We start from the raw sequence: 24,580 nt of genomic DNA, 5'->3' as shown, positions 1-24,580 counted from the left end.
ATGTATTAGACCCTCGCGCGTAGGTCTGTAAAGGAATTCTCTATTCTTACAAGACCGACATTTTTCACGGGTGAAACGCACAAAGAGAGATCCTGTCAGTCGTGTCTTGGATTTGCATCTTACTTGAATTTTTCACGCCCGCGGTCATGCTTATTTTTCATTACGCGCAGGCCAATCTTTCACCCAAGTTTCCGCGTTAATCTTCTGGACGATGCTAGCATATCTTCGAATAAATGTTCAATTTGGCCTACGAAAGTCACTGAATGTTATATAGTACAATAATATAAAAGGTGCTAAATGTTAAGCATTAATGGAAATGAATTTAAATGAAATTCACGAATTTTGATTAAGTTGACGTGTTAAGAAATAAAGCCTAACAAACCTAAAAGAAGCCTAAATCTCTAGAGCAGACTATGTCCATAAAAGGATGGGAGACAAGAAGCAGTCGGTAGGACGAGCAAAAGTCATCCCCTGGATAACAGCATGCTATTGTTTCTTGAGGAAATTATCGTGGCCAGTGAATTACTATACTACTATACGGCGCGGCGGCGTTTACATTTGTGGCGAGCCTTCTGGCGCCGTGATTACGGCAGACTGATGCCTGTAATTCCTCAAGAGAACTGCCCTCTTACGAAAGTTTCTTCGCGGCAGGCTGACTTATACTTCAGAACTTCCGGTTCTGGTTGCACCGTTTTAGGCGAAATGAGCCTGAGTAGACGCATCGTTTATGGCTGCGCCAAGGGTAATCGCTGTGATTACATTAATCGAAGGGTTTTACGTCCCTATGAGGCATTTCTGATTTCACTTATTGTACTTTTAGCGTTGATTCACAGTATAACCCCGATCTAAGATCCAATATCGAAACAAATTAAAAATATTCTCCTAGAATCACCATCTCCAGCTGATGGTTCAGAAAGCTTGCTAAATGTTGGAGCCCCAAATATTAAGAAATACTGAAATCGTCTTTATATTCATGAGAATGATAACGTTCATCCCACAGCGGAAATGATCGTTTACTCCGTTAAGAGTGCGGCGAATAATGGGCTAAATTTAAATTAGTTTCGCAACAATGCATTCATTACGGTTGTCGACCTATTTTTGAAATAATTCGCGTCCCCGTGTAATCGCGATACTATCCAATTTGACAAAGCTGCTGGCTAGGTTTGCTTATTCTTTGTGTGCGCGTATTATCACACCGAAATCATTAAAACATTCTCGTGCATTCAAAAGCAATAAGTGAGACGCAGTAGCCAGAGTGTAAAAAGATTTTCTTTCTTTCTTTGATACGTACAGTTTCAAAATTTCGTCCCACGTGAAAATCGATTCAATTTGAAGCAAATCGTTCGATCGTAACACCTTGCCGGTTCGTTGCATTTATATCTATCGCGAACGAAATTGCCTGGACACTAGCTTTCAATTTCGCCGTCCGCCCGAACACGCTTGTGATACGTAAACACGGTGCACGCGTAATAGGAGTACAACGTGTACCGGACTTCCGTCATATGTTACTGTCAGTGGCATCGTTTATTTACGTACATGGCATTCTCCGCACCTCCATAGATATACGCTACGCTACGGTATATACACTTTTCGGTTCTGCCGGGCGAACGTCGGACGGAAACCCCGGATTTTCGCGTGTTTTCATCGGGGATACACCGAGGTGTAAACGCGTCGCGCTAAACCACCCTTGAAGTCCTCGACTATCCCGACCAGGGAAGGTCTTCATTACGGATTAACCCATTTCGGAGCGAGTTTGAATCGCTCTGGTTAGTTATAGGACATTTTCATCTGGAATTGCGTTACGTGTGCACTATAAAGACAATTTTATACTGATCACTTTCACTGATCGTCAAATTTGTCACGCAATCGCATACATATATCATAAATTTCTCCCAGGTCAATTACGAAATGAACACGGAAGGTCAATTAACAGATTGCTGAAAATCACCAGAGACCGCGTTTCAAGGCGGAACACGTTGACTCGTCGTGATTACGATGATTACTAAATGATTGTAGTTAATCCTGGATTAAAAGCCTCGGCCGAGGACGAGAAACCGTACGGGCCAAAATGGGCAAATGAAAAGCCGAAATAAACGGATTTATCATATCACAGAGGGGAGACTGCGCTCGCATACGCGCGCATAGACGTAGTCGAGTCCCAACGGAACAAACGCGTGTCTTGACGCCCACTGTTACGTGCCATGTAACCTAATTAGTGCTCGACATGCGTGTAATGTTGGCTTTTCTGTCATTGTTCTGACTACACATTAACCTGACCGACGCCGACACGTGTATGCGAAACAGAACAGTCGCTGTCACATAATTTTGTCAACTCCCGTGGAAAACCATTTCTCGTATGAAAAATTGTGAAAATGATAATAATAACGGTGATAACTTCATTATGTCGTACAAGAAAAAATTAGCTTGTCAGATGGTATAGAGGTATGAAAACAGAAGAAAATGGGAATCTGTGGTGTGATAAAAAAGATATGAAAATATAAATGGAAGGTAAAAAGAAAGGTGGGAGATTCAAGAAGAGATGTGTGTAAAGCAAGTTGGGCTAAGATAAAGAGAAGTTAGGTTAAAGGTAGTAAAGGAAGCACTATCTTCTTGTTACGTGCAATCGAGCTAAATATCACCTTCGTATTTTGGATAAATGCAATTGGAAGACTTGATTGGAAATATTTGGACAATGAATGGAATTAAAAGCTGACGATTTATTTATTAGAATCCATTTCCTAATAAATATAATACTGTACAAAGGAATTAATTTATTTATCGTTTGAAACCCGAGACTGCAATTTCATAGAAGGATCATGCACGCGATTAAAATTAAACGCGTAACCGCAAACGAATTTGCTCGAGCGTGAAGCGTAGCGATGGCAAAGAAGAGAGGAAGGAAGATTTGTAGAACGAGTCGACGACCGAACGGCATTCGTGTGCAAAACTTTCAACGAGATAACGACAAATGACTCGCAAATTGCAGCTTGAACGATTCCAGAGAGCCAAGGGGTAGGTGGTATCGAAATACAAGGATATCCAGCGCGACTTCCTAGCACTCGAGAAACCGGATCGATGCCTATGATTATGTCCCTGTGGTTCGTGACACCTCTGAAACGCACTGGCTGCGCACCACTCGACTCTTTATCGCGTTTATGGCTTCATATCGTCGGTCCTGCCACGAGATTATCCGAACAGCTGGCCTTAACGGAGTAATCCTTCCCGTGGATATCGGTATTGCGGTTTAGCACGGGTTTCGCCAACCGATCGACCATGTTGTTCCGCGTTTCGAGCGCTGATTGCTCGTCTCTAGGCCACTCTATCGGCAAACAGATACTTCCTTGTTCCTTCGATTAGATTTATTCGCGCGAACTCGTTCCGACTATCTATGAACACGAGGCTGCGATGCTGGAGAAGATAGGTTGCTCGCGAACGTGATTTTAGAGATTGAGACGTTTGGGCGTGGTTCGACATCTCAAATACGGTGGAATCTTGATAATTGCAGGGAAACGAGGTTGAGATCTTTTTGCGAGCATCGAGATTCGTGTAGTTTATTCAAGTGACTCGATAAGAAAATAATAATTATGGTTAGTGGTGTGATCGGACCATTTTATGGCGTCTCGAGTCTAAAATGTTTGAAGTAATTGTAGATATTGTTAGTTTTCTAAATTATACTCTTCTATACATAAAGTCTACTTCTTTTCTATCAAATCACTTATTTTTGTTTCCAAATAGTTCTAGAAATTTGTTGCACTGCCAAAGACGACCGGAAACTTCTACTCCAAAATACTGTAGATAAATACGTTTAGAAATGAATTAATAAGCTCGAGAAATTAAATCCTGAAAAGAAGTGCTTATATTTTGGATTCGATGAACTGACTTGTAGCGATTCTATAAATTTCAGCTTCAAGAGCTAGGAGAATACTTTCGAATCGGTTCGCAGCGTCGAACTAACCCCCACGGCCGACATTGAAAAGCCACAGTCGCTAATTGAATCGGAGCTCCTTCACCGACGACAGTTAATCTTGGAATAGCAAGCTTCATCTTGGCGAGGGTGCTTCCTAATCCTTGCATTATCCGTCGTGTCTACGGGCTAGGCTCTGTCGTCCTTTCAAGCTCTTATCCCGGTACTCGTGGAACAGAGCGTTTCATAAATCCTGCCGCCAGAGATAAGTGGCCCCTGAATGTCTTTCGTCCTGTCTCCTTGCTGCTAGTTCACGACCAGTCGGGGGATATCCTCTCGGTGTTTTGGGACGGTTAACTCGAGCGGAACACACGACTACCGTACAGCTTCTTAATCAGAAATCCAAATTGCTCGACGCTGCGCGGTATTCAGTGATCGCGATTAGACGAAACTTTTGCCAGCGCACCCGGGGGCCCCCCGCGATACACGTTTGTTAGCCGTTTCGGTTCTCCAACTCGATTAAGTAAATTTCAGCTTTGATTGGAGCTGATCGGACTTCGATCGGCCTAGATAATTCGATTCGCAACCAGCGTTACTTGTTCTACATTAACCCGGTTTTATGCGAGTTCCGAACACGCGGTGTTTCAGGTTTCCCTGTTCGATTTGATCCTCTTGTTTCCGACCGTGTTCCCCTGACAGTTTCTATCGCCTTGATTAGCATCGCTCCTGTCAAACTTTCCCTGGCAACTTCGTTGTTCGGTGCGCTGTTCCAAACGAAAGTTTCAGGGAATCGACGATGGTAGGAAACGTTCTTCGTGCGGTTAATCAATTTGCGGAATGTTATTTGGAATCTTATGTTAATGTACTCTTTGATAATAAATTCTGTATTTAAATATACTACAGTATCGAATTCCGTCTCCCTAGTAAATTAATCATCGTAAATCATATTCTACAGAACATTTATTAATCCTTTGCGGTAGTATTAAATTTATACATGAGTGTCGTATTGGTCGGAATTAATTACCGAAGAACGAGCAATGATGCATAATATGCAAGGTTACGAGGAATAAACAAGATTTATTAATTCTTTTCTGAACTTTAGATGTATGTTTACACAATATCGTGTTTTTATGTAAAAATTGTATTTTATAGTAGGTAACTTTCTTCTTGCCATGTTCGAGTATTGTTTTTGAAATATCTCAAGAAGCGAAAAAACCTAATTACTTATCGTGCACGACAAGTGAAAATGTTCCTACTCCATTGCACATTACCAACAAACATTTCCTGTATTTGCCAAGAAGTCGCAAAAAGAGCAAAAGAATTTTCATTATTTGCTCAATTAAACGTCTACCAGCAACTCCGAAATGACCTAAATGTTGCCAAGAAATGTCGTTACCCTCGAGGAAGACTTCCTCAAATATTTACGCCAAGAAAACAAGACGAATTAGAGCATCGAGGACGATGTAGCAACTACCACGTGCAATATGTTTTTGTACTTTTAAATCTGATTCGTGATGAAGAAGAATTTTGAGCTGTCAACTGCAGATACCTTCTTTCACAGTCGACGAATCAAAACACCATCGGATTGAAGAATGTGTAATGTTCCCTTTTTGTTCGTGACAGCGAATGGGACAGGAAAATTCTGCGACCTCCTGGGAATGAAAAAGAATAAGAGAATCGAACGGTGGCTGTTCGTTGGAACTACCACGAAGGCATATGTACTATCAAACCTTGCACGAATTCGATATATATCGACTATGGAGGAGCGTGGAGATCCCGAGTCGAGCTCGACTTAACGGAACGAAAGTAGCGGAAACATCGGCGCAGAAGAAAAGAAGATAAAGACGAAAGGGAGTTAACGGAAGAAAATTGGTCCAGGGTGAATCAACGATGAAGTTTCGGGGAGGTCGAAATAAAATCTAGAGGAAAACCAAAAGGGATAAACGCAGCTTTCGCGAGTTTGTTCCTCTGGCGGATTGCATACGCGTGAACGCATAGGAAAATACGTTTTCTGTATGTGCAACATCTTTATCGTGCAAATGCAAGGTGAAAGATAACATTCTCGGTCAATATTATACGTTGTTGGCGACGATGCAACAATGGAATAGACTTTGTTCAATTTCGATATTTTAATAAATGTAAATTTCCTTTGACTTTTTAGAATATATTCTGCATTTATGTTTAAATTTTAATATTTAGCATTTTCAGATTTATGTCAATACATGATATTTAAATTCTTAATACATTGCACATTGCTGATGACTACGCAACGATGGATTGAAATCGTTTTAGAGGGAGAATCAAATATTGCGACTGACAGGTCATATATTCCTTTTCAGCAGTTTAGTAATCACAGATTTTTTAGATTTTAATCAACATAAATATATTTTAGATTTTGATCATTCTTGATCATTTGATAAATATAAGCTTCTTCAGATAATAATATCGACATAATTTTTTTTAAATTCAATCTGAACCGATCAGAAAAATTGTAATATTACGGATTCGTAGATACGTAGATAAATATCAATATATGTTATTTACATTTTAATTAGATTTCATTTAAGAATGTACGGTGATCTAGATATTTTTAGAGTTTTTAGATTTCCATCAGGAGATTCGCTTGTTTAATTGATTATTTTTTAATCTTCTAATATGGATTACAATAAAGATCTCTCAACGCCAATTAGGTAAACGGTTTCCTCGCGGTTTTGCATCTACTATTTCGCAATATTACAGAAAGTTTTTTTTTGTTGCGAAACGTAGCCATACTTCACGCTAGGATCGATACCTTCGACCATTGCGAGAGAAACAAACGGGAACGAAGTTTATTCCCGCGAGATCCGCGAGCCCGGCGCTCTGATATCGAGTGTAATACTTTTGTGTTACGTTTAATTCCCGGGACGTGTCAAAATAATTTACGAGGTGATAGACTCGCGTTCTGGAACCGCGCCAATGGATATGGGGCTACGAGAGAGCGCGAGCAGAAGGCTGGATGTACCGGTTTTGGATAGAGATACATACCTCTCTATAAATTTCGTATTAAAGAAATCATATAAAGCTTTGGCCACGATGATGGGATATCGATGCTTTCCCTATTTTCTCAACGCTTGTGTGTAGGCGAAATACGCGTTCCGATCTTTATCAAAGAACCCACCATTTCCTGATTTTCATTTCAAACAGAGTGGATTGATGCATAAAAAAAGTGTACGTTTGCTTTTCACCTGTTTCCTTTGGAAATATTTTTATACCGAATTCTTAGGGCTGAGAAGGAAAATTTGTACGTCAAAGTCAGTGGAGGAATATATAACAAATAAATTATGTTCGTTTCATTATTTTCTACGTTATTGTAAACTCTGTAAATTCATATTAATAGAAGATGCTCATTAAAAATGTTTATATTGGAAAAATGGATACGTTCTTTTAAATTATTGCGTTAATAAAATTCAGACAATCGATGAGAAATTCAATAAATTTAGTTTGTTTGAAATTTAATATTTACTTGGTCGCAGTTTGCTGTGTTTTAAACACGACGCGCTGGAGAGTTTAATAAGGAATACGATGTCGAAAAAGTATATTCCATTTTGAATTATCGCAGTAATGGAACATAATTGCAATCGATCTGAACAAGTTTTATTTGGTCACACATCAGTTCCAGTATCGTTAAAGATCCTCCAAAAAATAACCGGAAACGTCACGACATAAAAACTAATAAATTGATTGCTTGCACCAGCTGCAGAACACAACATTTCACCGCAAATTTCTCCAAATTGGAGCAGAAATCGATAAGCAAAGAAGGGTCAAAACATCTACAGCTGGTGGTCGCATCGCCGCAAAAATATTCCGATGAAAAATCTCTTGATAACTAGCAGCTCGCGTTTATCCAAAGTTCAATTGCTCTTAAGGGATTACACGTACAACGTAAATGAGAATAACGCCAGTTTGATTACCTCCGTCTAATACACCCCTAAAAATTCCTATTCCAAGGTTTATTACATGTCTCATTCGTAATACAAAATTCATTTCATCTAGATGTACAGTATCCTAATAAAAAATTTGTGAATGCAACCCCCGGTGTCGTCGAGGATCGTAGGACCGTAGCGAAACCCCTCGACTCTCAATGCATATTTCACCGTAGATCACCTCCCGACGCGTAAAGTTTCCCTAATATTCCACTAGATTGCCCAGATTGAGAATGTCGCACGAAATCGATAAACAAACAGGGAATAAACCACCCACCACGCGTACTAATTCCGTTCCTGTGGAAGCGTTCCATTCAACAGTCGACTCCGCGATTTTGTTAAGCTGCTCTTTCTCTGAACCATTCTCCATTTGATCCCTCCAGCTTCCGTATACACGCACACGGATCCCGCATCCACGTGTCTTACACGTTATCAGCTCCGACACACAAACTCGATATGCAGATGGTGAATAAAAAAAGAGTCTCATGGCAAATACTAACCCGAGCCCCAGCGATAGCGTTCGATAGAAAAATCTGCTCTGTGTTTGAGTATGCATGCGTTATTTACTCGTTCTTCCCTGAACGAGTTCCCTGGGTTTTACTCGATTTCTGCCTGGAAAAGCTGACGAGCATTTTCGATAAGGTGTAGCCAATGCGTTATCGTTCATTACCTGTTGTTACTTTATCTAATATAATACACTCTTTTGGTGCACTTGAATACGCGGAGAATATTTTTTTTTTATTTATGTTTTATATACATACTTGTATATGTACTTTTTCTTTTCTCTTATTTATTTGCAGGTGTGTACGTTTATGTTTGATTGTTCCTTTATTCATTTTTCAATTGTTTGACAGACAAAAAGTTCATGGCTATTATCATACTATTGGGTCATCCCACAAGTTCGTGTTGTAGACTGTGTCAATATCTAATAAAAAAAACTACAGAAATTTTATAGTGACGATATAATGATTATGTCAGAAAGGTGGTAGAATATTGTAAAATGAGAGGGATTACCTTTTAATAGAACACTTAAGTTTTACATATCAATATGAGTAGCAAAAATGTAAGTGAGATGAACTTTTTTTAGGACGACATTGAGAGCGGAAGTTCCACGAAAAGTAAAACGAGGATAATTCTTTGGAAAAGTCTAGTTGAATGATGCAGCAGGTCTCTACTTGACTCGCACCGTGTCCCAACAGCCGTCGCTCGACTTACAACCTGTGAAGCTTTAAAGAATCGCGTTCAGTCTCGTATGCGGACACATCCGCGCATACCTATGGTCGCTAGAAGAGATATAGCGAAATCGTAAAAGTGGAGTATACACTGTGCGAAGGGTTCACTCAGAGGTGCACTCGCGTGCCATGTAAAACGATACCCTTGAGGGCACAAACCGCCAAGTGTGTTTTTCGCCATTCATTATAGGACCACACACACACACGTGACTTCTACTCCCTTGACGTGCCCAGAGGACCTCTGTTTCCTGGCGTTCAAAAAATGTACAGAATCCGTCCTTCGGTTCTTCAAACTTCGTTCAACTGTACCAACTTACTCTCTACTCGTTTTATTGGCCACATATTTATCTCAAATTTCTAATCTACGATCATGTCTCATTCGACATGCTCTAGATATTTATCTTCGATGTATGAACCCTCGTTCATAAATATGTGGACGCTAGCTTTCATGAATAATTAAGCGAGGCTACAGAGAGTAAATGGATAGTGGAAAGTATTTAGTAGTTGAAATTACTCTTAATTAGTTTGAATCAGGATGACTTTGAAGAACAGCTTCAATGATAAATGAAATTATTACTTAAGATAATGAAGAAAAAATATTGCACATAGATATTAATTAAGAGACCTGTACACGATTGATTTCCCTACGATCTGCGGGCCGAACCACCCTGGGCCGAGCAAGCTTTCCATCAAAAAAGTAACCGAGACTGTTTGCATTAATGAGCTCAGAGCGCACCTGTGCACGCCTGTGCACACCTGTGACACGTCTGAGAGTAAATAAATGACAAGGAATGGTTTTATCAACGAAGGAACGAATCCTTGGTATCATCCATCTGGCCTGGTCGGTGAAATAATTTAGCAGGGTACACGAGACACGTCCCACCAGATTCACGGAGTGTAATACGAACTTCATTACGACGCGGACAAAACCTCTGCTAATTATGCAAATGCTCCGAGTCGCGCGGTCGAAGCATTCACGTTTTACGCTGAATACCTCCAGTCGCTAGCTACACTCTGCACCTGGGTATCCTTGGATCTTTGGAAATATCTATGTTTCATCGATCAGTCTCGTTTCATTGATTTTATTTCAGTACAGTGATTAACATCATTAACCACTTCGTTTAATATTGTTGATCATCTGTGCCACTTTTAATGACATTTTTAAAAGAATGTAAACGAGAAACAAGCCAACGAAGATGACATTTTATTGCTTGTTTATCTTATCAAAGGTTTGCATTTCCAACATTTCCTAACAAATAAAAAGGTTCTTCTCGAAATCTCTTTCTATCGAGCGAATCCTGTCTCCGAAGGAGAGAAGCTTTTTGGTACAACGGCCGGACAGTGCTTCGATTTCACGCTTCACGTGCACACGATAGTGCCTGTTCCTATTTGTTGCAGCTCCTATCGTTTTTATGTATGAACAAATATCGGTGGAGCCGAGATAAGAGGGTTCGAAACGTACCACTCGGGGTAATGGAATTGCCGGTTAGATTAATTCGTAAACGATGGGAAAAGAACGCGCGAACTTGTAAACCTGTACTGAGCGTATCGGTTTCATTTATCTGCTTTGCTAAATATTTACTGAAATGTCCAACAGGAAAATATACTGTTTCCATGTATATAGATAAAGAGGTGTATTTGCCGACAAGCATTCAGTCACGTATTTTAAGCAATTATTTAGAAGATTATTATTAGTATATCGGTCGTTTCCCCGAATGGACAAAAAGAAGGAAGAATGAAAAATTCGAGAGGCAGACGGTGGGAGACGGACTCGTCGAGGTCTGTGCTCTGACAGCTGAGGCGAAAATGAAATTAAGAAACTACGGGGGTGAGTCAGGCTTCGTCCGCGAAGCATATTACGTTTTCCCCGCAGAAGGAGCTACCACCGTCGGTATCCTGAAACATGCCTGGGAGATATACTGTAATAGCCGCGCAGAAACTTCCTTAAAAGTCGTTGAATTTACATCTCGGCGTAGCAGGGCGCCAAGTGCCGCGAAATAAAGCGCATCTTGCACGCTGGCCAATTGTCCTTGGGTTATTAATTTCCGCCCCGTTGCTTCCCCTTTTTCTCATCTTTCTTTCGCTGCGTTTCTTCAGAGATCAACCACGAAAAATCTTACGTACGCGCATTCAGCCCTTAATGGCCTCGAAATTACTCTTACAAATGTAATTGCTTGCCAAATGTAGGCTAATGATAATTCTATATTTTATTGAATTGTGTATTGTTCGGTAAATAAATTCCTCCCGCGAAACGAGCGACCGTGTTTCCTTTCGTCGTTTTCTATGAAAAATTTATGATAATATACAGCGAATTTGCCTGCACTGACATACGTGGCAAGGGACGCTGAGAAACAATAGAAGGGACCCTTAGAGAATTGCTCCTGAGGTTACGTTGACCGTCACAGGGATTTCCCGCAAATGACGCATAGCCTGTACGTGCTTCCAGGACATTCCATGGGCGCACATATGGAAACGTTTTGCGGAGACAGCGAAAATTCTGAATGAAAAGCGAAACGGAAATCCCAGCTAAGGGGACTTGGAGAATGCTTTAAACGAGCGGACACGACTTAATTGTACGCGTAAAATATGCATTTCCGTTGAATAGCCCCCTTAAATCTTTATAGAAATAGAGCTTTACTTAATGAAAATCCTACTGATTTTAAAATGAATTTGTAATCGATGCTTGTGAGTTGGTAAATCAAACAGACAATGTAGATAGTTTACTCATGCACTGCCAGGCAAATTTAAAGCGTTTTGCTTTGGGCGCCAAGTTTTAATATACAAGTGTAATCTAGATTATTATTTTGATAATAAAAAATGTATTGTTTTTAGAAGAAAATGTACGATCTTCCTTTGCAATACCGTTTGCAATTCCTGACTGAAAGGCTATAAACTTATCTTTATACGGAGACGAGACATCTCGTAGTTGGCAGTGATTAGGTTAATACAAGCACTGTTATTTATAAGAATGTTTGTAACTAGCTTAATTATTGTACAATCAAACTATTAACTAATTGTTAATTATATTAAACAAACATGATATATATTCTAGTCGCTAATCCAGTTTTTTAATCTCTTATCGAATCCCGGATTACAGTAAATCGTTAAAACAGGTACGTAATTGATAGACTTTTAATTTCCATCGCAAACTTCTGGTCATTACAGAGCACAGAAATTTGCACTTTGCTCCGCTCCAATAAATCCGATTAATCGGATATCGGATGCCGTGGAAATGATAATCGAACGAATGTGAATTTCGTTTACGACCGAACCGGGATTTAATATCGTGTTCATTGTGGGGGTGATTTAAACGTATTGTCGGCGCTTTTAAGATGGAATCTGGAATTCTTTCATAAAAATACTAATAAAAAAAGTTACGCCAAATTGCTTTAATAATACGACCCTACAAGATGTACCTGTGGCTAGTTCTTTTTGAATTCAAATTAAAATTACTTCTGCAATCTGTTCTGTTACTCGTAGTGGTAATTTACGTTTAAGATTAAGGAAGGTATCATTCTATTCTCGTTCATATCTCTGAGCATGAGAAGCAACAATAAAATGATTGCTGCAATAATAAAAATGTTCTTCAAGTGTTGTGCAGTTATTTCCTATACTCAAAGATATTATTGAGATATTTCATCATTTCTTGTTCAAATTAACTTGAATTTCATTTTCCCTTTCATTTATTTAACGTAAAGGACACATCGACGCGACAAGTATGTTTATTCGGCATTTAATCTCAGAAAAGTTGATTTCTAAGAGCACCGTGGCCAATTCACTTAATTTCCTAGATCTGAAACTCGCTGTACTTTATTTAACCCAGAACATGGCGATAAATTACTCTCGATATTAAATCTCGGTGGAAAATTTAATAAACGTGGCCAGGTCTGGTGAAAAGATTCTCGTTTCAGTTAATAATACTCGTGTCGGTGTGGCAGAGAAACATGATTGTCACGACGAAAAAGCAGCCGGAAGACGGGGCGTTTTCAACGCTACCCTCAGAAGTATTACAAGGTCCTGGTGGAGTAAAGAAGCTAAGACAGCCACCACGTCAAAGAAGCTGAACAAACGAGAAGAAACTAAAGATGCACGGGGAGACCAAAAATTAGGAAAATGAAGCGAAGGGAAAAGGCTCTCGTGAAACGAGAAAGAATACGAACGAATGTACTCAAATAACAAGACGTAGGATTTATATTCCATTCTCTGACTTTGTCCTTTTGCGTGTATGAAAAAAATAAAAGAAATGGGCACTGGGAGAAGTGTTATCAGCCCTGACATGCTTCCCACAAACGGAAGAGTTAACCTTTCCAACTTTTCCCTTTCCATTTCATACCTACCAGCCAGTGCTTGAAATTAATCCTTTTTGCGAAACCTTTTCCCTATCATCGTTTGTTTTCAGACGATGTAACTGAAACTGAAGACTGCTTTCTACTGTTAAATCAGCATTCGTACTTGTCAAAAGCATAATCACGTAAACTAGCGTAATAGAAGTTTACTTAGGATAAAGCTTGAAATACACGAGGTTAAATTGACAGAATTAGTAGTTTTAGTGTTATAAAATACTCTCTGTTCCAATACGAGTCTCCAATGACAAATTGCCAGTACATCGTTCCCGTTCGAATAATAATATTAATCTAACGTATCGCAGGAATTAGAAGTAACGGCGATATCGGAGCGGTCGTTGCTTAAATTAGTCTAATTACGAGAGGATGGTGTTTACAATGTGGAACGATACGTTCCAAAGCGCGTTCCGACACTCTCGTGCCACGGATCTACTTAATGAACGTGAAATTATTCGGACAGAGAGACGCGCAGTGATCGCTCGTCGCATTTATTGGATACGATTGACGAGATAGGGTTCGTAACACGCGGATAATTTTCCGAACGGGACGTGCATCGCGTGACAACGAGCCGATCACCAGTCGTTAATTTGCAATTGTTGTCCTATGATCAATTCCAGCGATATTTGTAACGGGAACGACTACAATTATCCGTTAATAGCGCAATTACAAATGTACGCGACTTACGGGCGATTCTGTTACGAGATCGTTTCATCTAATTTATCCGCGGATGCTGTAAAAAAGTTCGAGCACTCGCTGAAGATGTCTCAGCGAGCACTAAAAATTCGAAACGAGCGAAAAGTTCTCTATCAACCGAGACTAAAAACGCGATTAAATTTTTTTTAAATTAAATGGTAGGTTTGATGTTTCGAAATGTATGTTTGTATAAACATGTTGATGTATATATAAATATATACGGCGGTATATCTACCCCCACCGAATAAAACGTAACACTCACCTTCTTCCGCGATTCCCATGCATTTGCATCCATATCCACGCAGAACCAAGAGATTACGACAAAGACCAGAGAGGAGGATTGCGTGGCGAAACAAAAGCGCCAGTTTTCATCGCTGCGAGATCCTAGTTAATAAGAGGCCCGCGTTTAAATTCAAACACCAGCCCATAGACGATTACGTTCCCAAATGGGTCTGATACCAGGCTGACACGCGAGATAGAGGGAAATTTACGCGCGAGCAGATTGGTCGCGCTCTCGAATCCCAAGGAAAGACGAGCCCGGTGAACAATAGGTAAATGCACTTCCGCGAGTCGTCGAACACTAAACCGTCGCCAAGCTACGCGACTCGCTGAATCGGGAGTCGTGAAACAGCCGGCGGAGTGGAGTGAAAATGGAAAAGCTTGGGAACGAGGCACTCTCCAGTTCCGAGGAACTTTTCTTTCTAAAAAGGAACGCGAAAGGCAAACGGGCCGCGATAGAGGAGAAGTTCGTAACACGCTGAGAACACCGTGCCCTTCTCACTTACTCGATTTCCTTGCCGGTCATTTCCCTCCCTCGCGACAGTCGCGGAAATGAGCGAATCGACGCGATTACACGTGTCGGTGCGCCAGCTTGTAAACTATGCAGTTCGAACGTGATCAATTGTACACCGTGTGTGTAAGTTCTGCAAAGTTACGTTAAAAATTTTTTTTTTTCCACGAGGGTACAAACATACAGCTAAAATGTTAAATGTTTCTTTTAAAACACGATTACATTGAGTTTCTTCTTCGCACGACTGCCCTGCATCTTTTCGACTATTCCGATTTAATTACCAAAAGTTAACGCATTCACTTCAGTATGTGGCCACAGTAGAAATGAGTTTGCATGTTACACAAACTATAACTTAATCTCCTCGAATTACCGGAATTCGACGATGAGATTATGGTTTCGAAGTATAATCATGTTAACACTGCTTAGGTATCGCGTAGTGACTTTATGGAATTACCGAGGACATTATCGACTGTTCGAAACAAGATCAAAGTCGTATTTAAGTAAAAATAAGGGACAAAATATGAGGAGTGTTACATGTGCTCGATAATTATTACAATCTGAATTATAAAATTGCATTAATCCATTCACTGTCAGACAAATTTAAAGCATTTTCCCTTGGGCTCCAAGATTTAATACAGGTGTGTAGTCTAGGTTATTATTTTGATAATAAAAAGTGATATTAAATTTGTTGTTTGAAAAAGAAAATTTAATTTCCTGACTCGAAAGACTACAAGTTTATCCCTTGAGTAATTGCAATCAATTTAAAGTACGAGACAGTTGGCAGCCGAGACGTAGTTGGCAGTGAATGGGTTAAATGTCACATCGAAAAGCTGTTTCAAGTAACTGTCCGATGAAATAAACACAGCAAATAAATGACAATAGGATGCTCCTATTTCCAATCTTTTATTCGAATGAAAGTTTGCCCATTTCTGGTACAAAAGCGCGGAACAACGAGGGAAGAAAGCACAAAGGAATTTTCTGAAATCTAAATGCAATTTTTCATCGATTTCTGTCAGTAACAGTTGACGGGTAAAAATGGAGGACTCGAGAGAAATATTTCCAAAACAGAATGATCGATACCATCCATGAAACACGTTGGCAGTCGTATCGCGAGGTGAACGAAAATAATAACTCAAATTTCGTTACCAACACGATACGAAAAACTAACGATATGATATGCACTATTAATTTTCACGGACACGGAAGAAAAGTCGTTCGAAGGAAAACACGAAACAATATCATCCTCGTTTTTCTACCAACGGCGACGGTGAATTATGAACGCGAGGGGTACTGTTTCCCCACAAAGCATGCATAGAAGTGCGTTCCCCTGCGACGTACGACCCCGTTTTTAATAATTAAACAAACAGCGAGCGCTCGAAACGGCACGATAGAACGCATACGTGGACGTGACCGCGAGAAGCAATTTTATCAGGTTGGTCTAGAAAATATTCCGCGTCGCGCAACCTCAATTCACGGAGGTGATGATGGGTAGAGACAAATATACTTCAATTATAGGAATTAATTCTGCAATATTCGCCGTATTAAAGGTTACAGAATTCTGTTAGAACTTTGTGATGGAAACACGAATTTTGCACAGCAGTAGTGTCAAAGAAATTCTTGGACCGGTTTGTCAAACACTGTCTGTATTAATCATCTCTGGTACGATGTAGTGTATCTGCTGCCCATGATCTGTATGAATGTTGTTTATGGGAAAAGATTTGTAACTGAATCGAAAATATTTTCTTGTGAATTCTACTATACATATAGTCAGAATATTTACGACTTAGATTCTCATATACAACCCTCTACCTCATAACGCATAATTTACAAGTTATTCAAACCAACCGTACGCGAGGTGCATCGCACACTCTTGGCAGAATAAAACGCAGCGATTCCATCGCTTTGATTCGCTACCACTTGCGAGCGTTTACTTTGGAGCACTCCTTTTTTCTGCATTTCAACCCCATTTCGCGCGAGGGACGTAGGCCCCGCAGGCGGTCACCGTCACTGGAAGCGATTTATGGAGATGGCGACTACTTTTCAAACTGCTATCGAACGACCAAGGGCCAATCATAATTTCCGTAAATCCGATCCGCGCCAATTATAATAAGAATTTACGAGCATTTCGACCTACGGCTGGACTATCGACAAAATGTCATCCGAGGGGGCGCGAGAGGCGCGATGCACTTCTTCGTTATCCGATTCCATCTCGTCTCCGTCCCCTCTGGCCGACGCGAAACGGCCAATGGATTTACGAGGGTAATTGCGGATGCTTCCTCTAGGGTGAGTATTCGTCGCAACTACGAACCAACTGTACCACCCTCTTTCGTTATTCTTATTCTGTTCCCGTTCGTTGGCCGCAGGCGTCTTCTCGATGAGTTTGCCCGAGTTTTTGGTACCGTTCCCGGAAGTGTTCGGTCGACTTTGTCGGATCTAGGCTTTCAATGGTTTTAGCGACGTCCACGATGCTCAAAAGCGGCAAGAGTCGATACACCAAGTCGAATGGACGAGAAAAAACGAATATCTAACTTTACAATTTTTATTTTCGAAACTACGCGTCCTATGAATAAACTGTACATATAAAAAAGCTTCGCTTCATCATCCCCTATGAGCTGATATTTTTTAAACCACGAATACAAACATGTCTCTGAGCCCTTTCCTAGAGTATCGGTGTATATACACCCTGCACAGCCAAAGGATTGATAAGGATGATCCATTTCATCTGTTGATAATGTGAGGATTGCAGAAATATGTATAAACTTACCATGATTAATTTGGAACAAAGTAATTGAGATTGTCTAATTAAAAACGACAACATGGAACATAGAAATTGTGTGTACTCTACTTTCCCAGATAATTCTGATCATTGAAACTGAATTTCATTTAATCTCTTCAGATCCTCGGTGTACCTTCAAGGCATTACCTTTCAGCGACCGCAAGAACTTTGCATCCCGCTAAATCCAATCCCACTGACAGCGAGAAATGTTCGTCGCCTTTCATCTCGCATTAACGCAACCCGACTTTAATTTCGCTGCAACGCGCACAGCGTTTACTTAACAGGTATGCGTCTGCGCAGTGCAGCGAATATAAACGCATCTAGAAGTGGTGTACACGACCTACAGCCAAAAATGCAAATGCAACGTTGTGACTATCGAAACACTACCGCTGTCGCAACAGTAAATTTTTGTCACGAAACGTTTTTGATTTTTAACGCATAAACCCTCTTCAAGATAAGAATTTTGTTCATCTTTGCGCAGCAAACCGAATGCAGAATACTCGACGCGAGAACCTGCATTATTCGAAGGTTCAATCGGTGTTTAATCAGCAGGATTATCAGAAAACACGTTATCGTTTCTGGAAGCGGCTCCGGGCGCGGATGGAAACGAATCTTTGTCTCTCGTCCCGAGAAATTTTAACGACGATTCTTCGACAGGTCTGCGCTACGACGCGACGCCGACGTTTCAACGGCGAAATCCACATAAACCAGCTCAATTCGCAGCGAAACGTGTCAAACTAATTTTCACGGAGCGTTACATAGTGGATGTGCTAGATATCGCCTCGAAGCACGACACTTTCGACTAATCTGCGTCAAGATGCTGGCGTTATGCAGCTTTACGCGCCGTTGGGGCTACGACTTTAACTTTGTTTAAGCAATTATACTAATTGTATTCATAATTATGGACCGGTTAGATTTCGAGAAGTGAGAAGCTAACTTCCTCGTACTTAATCCGCGCGTAGAGGATGGTGTTGGTGGTTTCGAAGATAAAATTTGAAAAAATTGTATTTTTATGTACCAACCTATTGGTACAAAACATTTAGTAACATTTTGGTATTTTTAGATCAAATTAATAACCATGAAAATAGTATTTAACGAAGAATAATGACTAATTACTCATACATTCTGACAGCAAAATTTAAACAACATAATATTGTCTCGAACGTGACAAAAATGGAGTTGAAAACATTGTACTATATCAAGACGCAAGAACCAACTAACGATTAATCACTTTCTTGTAATCTAAAAATACTTGAGGAAACCATCAATCTCACAGCTCTATTAAAAAGTAACGATCAATGAATTTAAACTTGCTGATTACAACACTGGTTATTTTAAAATATTATTCCCTCGATGACAGATTCACTAGCGTCACTCCCATCGCAGGTGTAAAGCCATAAAATTAAATTCATGACGCAACACACGATTACGCTGTTCGACAGGCCTAAACGTTTAATTAATCGATTACGTCGTAACTCAAGGATTGTATTATGAAACTCGAATTAAGATTCTCTGCTTCCACTTCTGTAAGCTTCTCTCAACGATAAAGCATGTACGATCACCCTGTGCTTATATCATTATTGCCTATTCTTCCAATAATAGTATGAAAGATCACAAGCAATGATTGAATGGAAAATTCTACGATGTCATCATTCAAAACGGACACTTCTTCGACAATCTTGGCGAAGAATTTCAGAAATTTCTCATGGAACAAGGAAACCATTCTACAATGCCTGATACTTTTCTCGCTAACGAGATGGCTGCTTTTCATGTGTTCACAGAATACCATGGACTAGAGAACAGAAATACCACGTCTATGTTGTCATTCATGATACTTCGGGAATATAAAAAAAGAATGCGTAGGATTTAATGCCTGGCCAGATTTCCGAACGAAGAACGGAACATCTCGTGTATTGACGAATCGTTCCATGGTACCGACACGAAACCCTGAACTCGAAGATTTCTTTACGACGCAACTTTAAGATGGATGTAAAACTCGAGCCTGTTTAAAATTCATAGCGCTTTACAAACACGTTTCGGGTCACTGACAAATTAAGCGGAAGAAAAATTCGAAAGAGAAAGGTTGAAGGTTTTCTCTTAGCAAATCGTACTATCGTACAGATTTCGATATTAAGAATCTTGCATTGGTAATTGTGTAATTATATAGCTCAACAGTTTCTACTATATACACTTTTGTTAGGAAAGCTATTCATTATTGTCAATTATTTGTTATCATATATTTAGGACATTCTGCATAATTTCAGAATTTTGTTTTTAACCTACTTCGAAAAGGAGGGGGTTGCTCAATTCGACATGTATTTTTTTTTCTTTTTTTTTGCTTTAAACAGACAATTGGATGTAATTATATGATACGTGAACCGTATAAGCTGACTGTCGAAACATTTGAATGAAAACTATGCGTGTTCAAGCAGCAGCAACGACGATCCACATCGTTTCACTATTCACAAGCGATATCTTCTTCATTTGTTTGATAATAATTAGCAGAAATCGTGTCCAAAGAGGACACAGACTCTCTTCCAAAAAATCTTAAGGGATTCCTCGCTGAGAAGAAACGGAGTGAGAGAGAATCGAAGGCACGGGTACTCACCCAAATAGTTGTCTCCAGCCGCCGGTTGGCCCAGAAGAAACAGCAAAACGATTGTCAGCATGATGACACAAAGTCGCTCGGCCTTAAGACAGGAGCAATTATCGTCTTGACATCCGGTACACCGCGCACTGCTCAGTCGACGCGACACAAACACCAGCACATCACCCGCGCTTTGTCACTGACGCGTGGGCCAAACGGAGCAAAACACTTTCGTGGAACACCACAGCCAATAGAGAGACCGTAGGAGTCAGACCTCGAGCGACAGTCGCGAATTCGTCAAAGTCAGATCGTCGGAATCGACCGTCTCGACGGTCCGTTTCCCCGCGACACGCATATTAGACCGAATCCCAACAGTTTGACTCGCGACGATCTTGCCCAGCCTCCCGCAGGATCAAGTTGACTTCTCTACCAAATGTTTTCTAATATTTACCACCGCCACGAACGATTTTACACGTGATTACCGTCGACGACTACTCGAGAGTCGATCACAATGAAACGACGCGTCGTTCGCACGTTCTCCAAGCACCGGCTACCACGTGGTTACTCAAACTGGCACACGTTCATGTGAGTGATTCACTTGATAAACAAAATTTACCACGTATTATCCACGATTAATAACTCCCTGTACTTTGTCGCGTAAGTTTACTGTCTAATCACGGGTAATTTTCATCATTGCTCAATCACACAAGTTTATACATATAATCATGTTTGCTTGCTGGACGTTGTTCTTTCCGTTGCACCGCATTGTTCTTTTAAATTAATTTTAATTCGATGAATTATATCGGTTTTTAATTATCGAATTATCTGTCGGTTTATATAGATTTATGTGATTAGGGGGTAGGTTTGTCTTCCGTAGAAGACAATCATCGACGAATATCGATGTTGATCAATTCATCCCCTGTGAATGAATAGATTTTTTTAAAAACACTATTCACTGATACAAGTCGATAGAGTCGAGGATCACTGTTTCCGTGATTTTTGTGAGAAATTCGAACGAGAACCGCACTGTTTACGTCAAAATTATCAACTGTGTGACAAGAATCGATATTTCGAAAGATCGAAAGGGATGAACAAGATACACCAGGTACATTCGGTTCGACGTTCGGCGCGCGACTGACGGCTGGGACGATTTCAAACTGGGCGAAGCGTGACGTCAGGACTGGTACGCATCCGCGCGCCGCGTGCCAGCCAATCGGCACACGGCAGGCGCTTCGACAATCTTCGTTTGTCCCGGAAGCCGAGGACTCCGACGACGATGATCATGACCTCGTGAATCTTGGCCGCTGGAAACGATCTGTGTTGGGCATATTATCCCTTTGACTGCGAACAGCGTATGTACACGTTCTCTATCCATTAGTTTCTGCAAAAGTGCAAGCAATACACGTATAAGTAAGTATGAATGCGTTAAATCAACAATTAATACTTCACATATTCAGAAATATTACTTTCTCAAAAAACATTAGAATAACAATCTGAAACTTTGAGACGTAATAAAAATGAATACCTTCGAATTGATTAAACATTTATAATGTACGTAGTTTAGTATTCGATTAAATATTGATAACAATCACGGTTCAGAATATTCAACCAGTTTACAATATTTAGAACATCTTTAAAAACTCTTGCAATGCAATTTCTTCGAAATGCAAGATATTTATGTTATTACATCAACTTCTAATAGACCTATAAATAAAACTGCTCGACCTTCGCAGCCTCCCCTAAAGTTTAATAATCTTGAAAGGAGATAGATGGTCGCATGAATCCTCAGGTGTATCATGATCCATGACGCTGATGCGGCATCTGTCACTCGCGAATCACGATTTACATAATAGAGTTTTCCAGCCATATTGTTCTTTTTGCATTGGGATCCCCAAAAGACAAACTACGAGATTGAATCTAGTAAACGAAAAAGAAATCCGTTCGAATTTACGACACTTTCTTACACCCGAAACTACTTTTAACTCGGGTCTCGAGAAGTTTATCTCTCGACGTACAAATCTTGATTTGTTTTGGAAATGGAGCCAGTGGTCTCTGAGACGAAGACATTTTGAAACAGAGAACTTAACAGGCCAACGAAAACTTGAAAACTTTCATTGGAATAGAAAACAAAAAAGGATGTACTTTTACCGAACATACATTCTCGCCCCGATCCTCGGGAAATAGAATTTCCATAAAAGAATTTCATAAGCCAGTAAAGCGTAGTAAGCGTTGTTAGGGAACAGGAAGTTCGCTCAAATCTTCGGGGTCCACCAAACTCTGCAATTTACAGCGACGTCCTAACTATAATTGTCAGGTAGAACGTTGGCGATTGTCGCGAATGTGATAGGACGTTCAAGGAGTCCAATACCTGACAGGATACACAGGATTCTATTGAACGGTTCCCATTCACTCGAGAGAAAGAACACTTTCAATTACTCTATTGTTCATTTATGCGTGAAATAGTTATTCGAGTACTAAACAAATTATATTTGGTTTCGCGTGACACGAAAGTATCATGGTATATTCTCCAAAAAAACTTATTGCTTCACATTCGTCTATACCAAATACTTGGCTCATAGAAAATGATGTGTTCGTTTATGTCGCCTCCCTATCGAAGAACTTTGGAGGATGAAACAGAACAATATTGAGAAATAGGTTAAAATCGAAATAGCATCGTGCCTATCATTTTGCTAAGCTGCTGCCTTGTATCGTGGAACTCCTGCGAGCTTCTGAACTCTACATGGTACAGGATCGTAACTCCTTGCCAGGTTTAAACTCGTAAAGCTTAACGCCACCACCGGACGTGGCGTTTACACTGACACGGTTGCTCGACACGCGCTGCCAGGATCTAAGAAACTCATAAAATTTTCGGTCAGAGTGTCAATCTTTATCCTAACGATAGACCACGGCAAACGTTGAACGTTTCACGAAATCCCTGATGCGATCCATGACTTTTTCACAGATTTGAAAATTGACCGTGTTGGAAAAATGTGATATAAAACGTTTATATGTATAGGTGTATAGCGTCATATATGGATTTATTCGAAATTTTGTTCATTCTACTATCGAAGAGACGAAAACAAAATTCACGTGTTTCTTTTTATAGACGATTCTATAGATTTCCACACGTGGTCAGTATTACCATGTAATATTGCAGATTGGCAATAATACTGCCACATGGATTGGTGCAATATATAGTAAGAACAAACAAACTATTCGATATTATTGAAGTCCTGTCAATATTTCGTTTTGACTTTTGCACAGTTTACCTTGTTCTGCAATGAAATTGAAAAATAGTTCCAATGATATTGACCCACAAATATCAAACATTATTGATAATACATTATTGCTTCAATAGTATTGATCCTGTGTAGCTACCTTAAAAGTGAATTTGGCACAGGAGCTGCTGTCATCGCCCAAAATAATATCTAGTCTCAATCCCTTCAAAAGTGTTGCAACAGCTGAAACATATGCATCTACTTCTCATGGTCTTAAGAGAAAAGGGGCCATCTTGAAGGCCGAAAATAAGCTGACTTCTAGGAATTTTTAGGTGCATTAAAAGTACGTACTTCGAAGAATATTTTTCATTAAAAAAAATTAAATTTATATAGAAAGTATATGTACTTCCTTTTTTTATTGGATTTCATCAATTCACAATTAAAATTAATTTTTGCAATATTACAATTTTCAGAGATAAAAGAGCTTGTTGAATTGAAATGACTCGAAACCAAGAACCTAAAAATTACGTTTATCGTAAATGAAACTTGTTAAAACTGACAGATAATGATCCGTATTATTGACTTCCACTCGCAAGCATATGCATTGACAATTTCGCTATAGTGCTTCAGCAAAGGACAATCTGGTTCCACTTCTAAGTGCAGTAGCGCGGTACATACTATCCTGCCCCAATTTCGCTGAAACCCGAACTTTTCAACTGAAGTAATTCTCTTATTGGTGGAAAACACGAACCAAATGACTATTGAAAAACGTGAACCAAATTCCGTATTCATTTCCGTATACTCTGTGTTTACCGCAAAGTGCATTTTGATCTTTTAGCGTTTACCTGGCGTATGTGACAGGCGGTAGAAACGAGATCTCGAATGTAATGTATATGCGGATCACATCACGAGCAGAAGACTGCGTCTGCGCGATAAAGGAAACTAGGTAGGCCTTAGCCCAGGTCGTGGCTTGAAAGGGGTGGGAAGCCAACGTCCTCTGCTGGTAAGATCGTTCCACCCTTAAGATTGAATACTTCATCTGGGAAACCTTCCCTCTTGTATCTTCGGGAGTTGC

The 24,580-nt window shown here is 40.0% G+C and overlaps 1 protein-coding gene across 1 annotated transcript in view; it reads right to left on the bottom strand.

The window, feature by feature from the left end:
* LOC128891098 (uncharacterized) overlaps nucleotides 1-21,562 on the bottom strand; it is a 226,616-nt gene extending 205,054 nt beyond the window's left edge. Inside the window, exon 1 of the mRNA XM_054150302.1 lies at nucleotides 20,309-21,562. Within this exon, the coding sequence (XP_054006277.1) occupies nucleotides 20,309-20,369 (61 nt within the window). The 5' untranslated portion in view covers nucleotides 20,370-21,562. The remainder of the gene's footprint in view (nucleotides 1-20,308) is intronic.
* Between the last annotated feature and the right edge of the window lie 3,018 nt (nucleotides 21,563-24,580).

The sequence above is a fragment of the Hylaeus anthracinus genome, unplaced genomic scaffold (genome assembly GCF_026225885.1).
Source record: "Hylaeus anthracinus isolate JK02 unplaced genomic scaffold, UHH_iyHylAnth1.0_haploid 12001, whole genome shotgun sequence".
Taxonomy (NCBI): domain Eukaryota; kingdom Metazoa; phylum Arthropoda; class Insecta; order Hymenoptera; family Colletidae; genus Hylaeus; species Hylaeus anthracinus.
The sequence above is the reverse complement of the archived record's forward strand: the minus strand, read 5'-3'. Positions and strand labels throughout refer to the sequence as shown.